Genomic DNA, 5,958 nt, shown 5'->3' on the forward strand with positions numbered 1-5,958 from the left:
TTAGATTCTGGTTTCCAGAGCTTTTATGCAACGAAAAGTCATTGATTTTTTTTATCAAAGGATCTGATAGAAGTTTAAATATATGATTTCACAAGTTCTTGTTGTGTTTGTCATGAAGAAATGTACACACACACTATATTACCTATTCTCTTGTATGGAATCATATCTTTATGTAGGAGGCAGTCTTTAACTGTTGGTGTGAAGTCTGTCTCTTCAAATTCTGCTCAAGTTAATTTTCACCATCTTAGTTTTAACAATTTTTACTGTACATATGTACTTGTTATAAATATTTAGCCTTAGTTCTAAATAATCATACTGACAAAAACCTTATTCAATGTTGATGACTGTAATGTATACTATAAGAGATTTACATTTATTTTTGTAAAGTAGCCTTGATGACCAAAATGTGTTATTTATTCTGAACTATGCCCAAGAAATGTAAGTCGAATAATGTCAGTTTGACTTTGTTTCTTAATGCATAGGTCTGTGCCAACCATAACATATGATGGTTATGTGCCCCCCCATCTTCAGTAATCCAGTTTAATACATTTTGGTTACAGATGTATGTGTTATTTGTGGAAAAGAAATATGAGAAAGATATTATATTTATTTAAAGTTGTACTTTCCAAACAAAGTATTATAAATTTTATGTTATGTTTTGTCCGTTGTTGGGCTTGAATGGTGTTCACCGAAATATTCAGAACGATAATGTAGCAGTTGTTCTTTGCTGGTGAACCTTTTATCATATTTTGTGCACCATGATGTCTAGCTTGACATCACGTACGGTCTCATTGACATGAATCTGCTTTTCTATTTTTATTTATTTTGGTGCCTATCTTTCTGTAATCCGTAATGTCTTGTATGAAATTAGTTTTTTTACAATAAACTGTATATTTTACGTAAGGGAAGCGTTTCTCTCTCGGTTCGAACGGCCTTCTCTAGACGTGGGCCTGCTCGCAGGACTCTCCCTCTCACTCGGCTGCTGTGCGGCTGGGGGTGGCTGCGAGCCGAGCCGAGCGCGGTCCGGCGGCGCGGCGCGGTGGCGCTCGGCTCCCCCGCGTCAGTCGCCGCCTGCTCGCCCGCTCGTGCGGAGCTCCCCAGCCTCCCGACGAGAGCGCCGCCCGCCCCGCCCCGCTGTGCGCGCCGCGGCTGGACTCGGATTCGCGAGCGGGACTTCGCGCGACGAGTAGGTCGCCGACCGCGGCAGTGGCGCCTGCGTCCTCGGCTACCCCGGGCCATGGGCGCCACCCCCGCGCCGCTCGGAGCGGGCCCGCGCACCAGCGCCCCCACCGCGCCCGCCGGGAGAAGGCCGACGGCGACGTGCACGACCCGGCCGTCCGGAGGCCCTGGCGCGCGACGGGCACCCGCGTAGCGCCGAGGACCTAACTCACGCCTTGCGGACTAACCAGCACCATGCAGGGCATGCTGAAGAGGACGTGCTACTACAACCCCGCCGTGGAGGTGGGTCTCCGCCCCACACATCGCCTCCCCCTCCGCATCGAGGTGCTGGCAGCCGCGCTCCGCAGAAATGATAGCATTTACTCAAAGTGCGCAGCGCGGTGCCCGCCCCGCCCCGCCCCACCCACCCCACCTGTTGAGGGACGCGGCGGGCGGGGTGGGGCGGGCCCGCAGCGTCAACCACTTCCAGTCCGAGTTTGGCCGCGCGCCGCCACCCCCGCTCCCTGGGGGCCCCCGCCCTCGGCGCCCCTGGCCCTGCAAGCCGCTCCTGCTTGCTTATCACAATAAAAAGACCTAGTTTTGGTTCTGCGGAAGCAGCAAGGCGCTCGCACACTACTTCCCGCTCCCCCTCTCGAGTTTACAGTCTCAGGATAAAGTTCGCTCAACAAGTTAATCCCCTCAACGGCCGCCGTGCCGCTTCTCCTCCCCGAGACAACAACTCGCTCCGCCGGGCAAACTAAAATCGCATTCTTACCCAACTCAAGATTCTTATTGTGGACATCCGGGGCATTTCTGATGATACCCTCTCTTTTTGAAAACATCGAGCGCCTCATCCCCGGAACTGAAACAGCGCCTGTTCCTGAGAGTGTCGCTGGCGCTGCGTGTACGCTATAGTGTACCTTTGTGCCACACACAACAACAAACTGGGCTGGGGCGGCGGGTGGCGCCGGCATCAAAGGCGTAACCTCATCAATAATAAACAAGCAATCGAAGCGAGATCCGACTGGGCTTGGCCACGGCCTGGGCCAAGGCTTAGAGGCTCCTGTTTCCTGAAATCCGTCCAGAGCAAACGTCGTTCTCTACCCCTTACTCTATTCTCTCGCCGTTTCTCTCTGCCTCACTATTCTTCTCGTCCTGCTCACTCCCCCATTCTCTTGCTTACTTTGTTAACCCAAGTCACGATGAAGTCACACACGCAAGCGCGCGCACGGTGACGCACACACGCACGCCCTTTCTCTACGTACGGTGACCAACGTCATATATTGCCATACAGTACAGTGCAGACTCCCCCGTATGACGGGCGCGCCGCTCAAGTTTCCAACAGCGACGACGGCGGCGGTGGCAAAGTTACTTTGCAGAGCAGGGCAGCCGACTGAGGTCCCCTTTAAGAAAACGGGGGAAAAATTAATCTCCTCATCTCGGTTGTTATCGTCTTATCTTAATTTACAAACCCGTCCGCATCAGGGGAGTAGAGATTATGCAAACTTGCCGGAGGCGGCCCAGGCCGCCCCCTCCCTGGCCCTAACTCTTCTTCTGATGATACCCACGCCCTTATTTTGCCCTTCCTAATTTCTGTTCCGGAGCCTATCTGCCTCCCTTCCGAGGGGAAGGGGACGGAGTGGGGGAGGGAGCACGCCGGAAAGCGTTGGCGGGTCGCCCCTTTACTATTGCACGATCTCGTCGCGTCTGTCATCCAGAAGCTGCCCCCTCCCCCCCCCTCTTCTCCCTTCCACACGGACCCCGCAAGCAGCCCCTCTTCAACCCCACAATCGCTGCAGCGGTGGTCAGGGCGAGTGTTATTGGACTTGTCAGGTGTATCGGCAGGAACATAAAGCAAAGTTGCCGCAGTGTCGGTGCGGCCGGTCGTCGTCGCCTTCCTCCCCCCGACAGTAATTTACCAACTCAAGTTTTCCCTCGGCCCTCCTCGGTTCTTCGCATCCGCAGCAGCAGCTCCGCCGCTGCGATTTTCACTCCCCGTTCTCTCCGTCTGCCCTTCTTGCTCTTGCATTTCCTCCGCTTCCCTCCGTCTTGAGGGCGGATTTTATCGCCATTAACGAGTAGGAAGATTGGGGAAGAAGACGGCAGACTTCTAGTGCCCCCAACTTGCTCTCTTCCCGCCAGCAGTTCTTTTTCTTCCGTTACTGTCGCGACGCCGCGCCGCTGCTCGTCACGGGGCAGGGGCGCGGGAATAAATAATAAGACGGAATAACGCGCCTGGAGCTAGCAGCTGCACTGCAAAGGGAGCCTCAAGTAGTTCGGAGCCTGTCACGGCGTTCCGTACAACTTGTAGGGAGGCCTGTGCGGCAGTGCAAGTTTCTTACAAACAACTGCTCTTCGTAACGTACAAAGGATTTGTAGCATTTGTAATACAAACAAATTCTTTATACTACGAAGAGCCTGGTTTGTATTACAAACAAGGCTTTTCGTAATACAAACGGGGGCTGTTCGTTATAACAAAATACTTCGTAATATGGCTGCTTCAAACGCTTTGTACGTTACAAACCGAATTCTTCGTAAAATACGAACACTGCTGTTTGTAAGGAACCAAGAGTCCAAGCCTGTGGAAAAGGCTTTTCTCGAACCTCGAACCGTTTTCTTACGTGCCACGTTCCGTACCTTGGACGACCCTGCAGCCCCTAATGAAGAGGGAAGCACCATGTAACAGGCTCCCGGGCCCTAAACGGAAATTACCGGGTAAACATTAGCAGCACTTTCCCCGCCCGTCCATTTTCCGCACCTGCAGTCTTATTTACAGTGGGGAGATGCGGGGCCGGGCTTCATTCTGGTTTCATTCTCTATTTTTTCACCTCCGCTTGTCCGTTATTTTGGGGGGGGGGGGGGGGGCGTTTACCACAAGCGTGCCCTCGCCCTCCTTTTTCTCTCACCCTCCACCATATACTCGGCTTACTTCCTTTATTTTGCACCCCCTTCCCCCTCCTTTTCCGCTCCCGCGCCGCAGCAGCCTTGTTCCTCCCTTCCCCTCCTTCCCCTAGACCGCGACAAAGCAATCAGCAGTGTTTTGGCCCCGCGAGTCTCGGGCCGCGCCACACCTGCGTCACCTGCGCCCGCCAACGCCGACGTCAAGCTCAACCCTCAACTGTACGCCTCCGCCACGCTGCTCTATCCCTCTAACCTTTCCCTTGCCACGCAACGCGCCGTTTCTCCGTTGTTACCTCTCTAACCTCCGGCTTGTTCGGTGGTTCGTCTCCCTATCCGTCTGGCTCATGCTGGGGTCGAGCAGCGCAGGGCTGAGCAGAGGGATGTGTGCGGCGGCGGGGAGGGGGCGGGCTGCGGACCCTGCGGACGTGGGAGCCAACGCGTGCGGCGTGCGGTCCAGTCGGACTCACACAGAGAGTCCGCCCTGCCGCCACGCCACGCCTGACCAAAACCACACTAGCTTTTGCGGGAATGTCGCACGACCCGAAACACACGCTAAGCGCGTCGCCGCGGCAGAGCGTGGCCTGTGGTCGACCAGTCGGTGGCCCGGGGGCGTGGGAGCTGCAGGGCGCGTGGAGATGGGGGCGGGGGAGCTGAGGGATGGGGGAGCTGAGGGCTGGGGGAGCTGGGCGCGTGGAGCCCCCAGGCCGGACGATAACATGTCCACCAGTCGCCTTTATTGCCTGCATCTCCTGTTTAGGCGAAGCGAGCTGTGAGGGAGCGGGCCGGGGGGTTGAGCCCTTCGCGCCTGGCCTTTCCTCACCCATCATCCATCGCCGCGGCAAAAAGCCACCGCCGCCGCCCGCAAAACCAGGGTTTGGGCTGCTGTGTTGGCATAGCAGCGGTTGAGCGAGGTGGAAACTGGGAAAAGTAGAGCAGGAACAACTGCTGCTTCCCCCAGTCTATAGGCTCGGCATGAACTTGGTAAAGTAAGGCTTCGCGTGCATACCGCCAAGAACTCGCCCGGAGCGCCTCGCCTGCCTGCTGCTCTACGTTTTATTATCCCCACTGCTTTCGTCTCTGAAAACTATGTGGCTACATCATATTCCAATATCCTAAAACCCTTTATAAAAATTAAAAGTGAAATTTGAACGCAATTCTCTCAATAGAGACAAATTTTAGTCTCTTTGCAAATTTCGACAGATGCAGGCTTGAAAAGAACAAAACAACGACATTGTTTGACATTCAAAAAAGGAATACCAACATTTTGGTATGCAAAGTGGCCACAGCGTTTTCAGTGGTCTCCCGTCGCTTAACGCTGCGCGCCGGGGCGGCCGCAGGTGTTGTCGAGTTCACCTGCCAATCTCTGTCCACAACGGCGCCCAATCCACCAGCGCAGTCCTGCCACTGCTATTTACACACACGCTCGCACACTCTCACACACGTGTCCTGCCCGCCCGCTGAACCACAATACGTTCCCAAAAAACATAACAGGCCAGAGCCCCCCGCGCTATTTTCTTTTTCTTTTAACGCTTTATCTCTGCTACGCATTGTCAAATCATTCGTACCCGCAGCCCCTCTCCAGGTTCACCCCATTCCGTGGCCATTACAAAAAGTAATCCAAATCCCTTTGTTTTTTAGCCGATGCTTTTTTGGGTTCAGGCATTTCACTTTGCAATGCGTTCCAATTTCGCACAAGAAGGTTTTCGGTCGGTAGGACACTGTTGCAAGTGCACGTCGGTCTACACACTTTGGGGAGTCCGGCGCCGTTCAAATACTGCGCTGGCGAGGCGGGGGTCGGGCCAGGGGCCACACAAAAGTATTTCCATCTGTATGACTTTGCTTCTTATTCTCCGCCCTGCCGACTGCCTTTGTCCCTGCCTCGCCGACTCTCCCCCAGCC

At 54.4% G+C, this 5,958-nt stretch overlaps 1 protein-coding gene across 1 annotated transcript in view; it reads left to right on the forward strand.

Annotated features, from left to right (window-relative positions):
- Positions 1-1,068: 1,068 nt before the first annotated feature.
- The window catches only part of LOC113217800 (uncharacterized), a 37,085-nt gene continuing 32,195 nt past the window's right edge, over positions 1,069-5,958 (forward strand). Inside the window, exon 1 of the mRNA XM_052274673.1 lies at positions 1,069-1,461. Coding sequence (XP_052130633.1) covers positions 1,414-1,461 — 48 coding nt within the window. The 5' untranslated portion in view covers positions 1,069-1,413. The remainder of the gene's footprint in view (positions 1,462-5,958) is intronic.

The sequence above is a fragment of the Frankliniella occidentalis genome, unplaced genomic scaffold (genome assembly GCF_000697945.3).
Source record: "Frankliniella occidentalis isolate FOCC.00 unplaced genomic scaffold, Focc_3.1 Scaffold423, whole genome shotgun sequence".
NCBI lineage: Eukaryota > Metazoa > Arthropoda > Insecta > Thysanoptera > Thripidae > Frankliniella > Frankliniella occidentalis.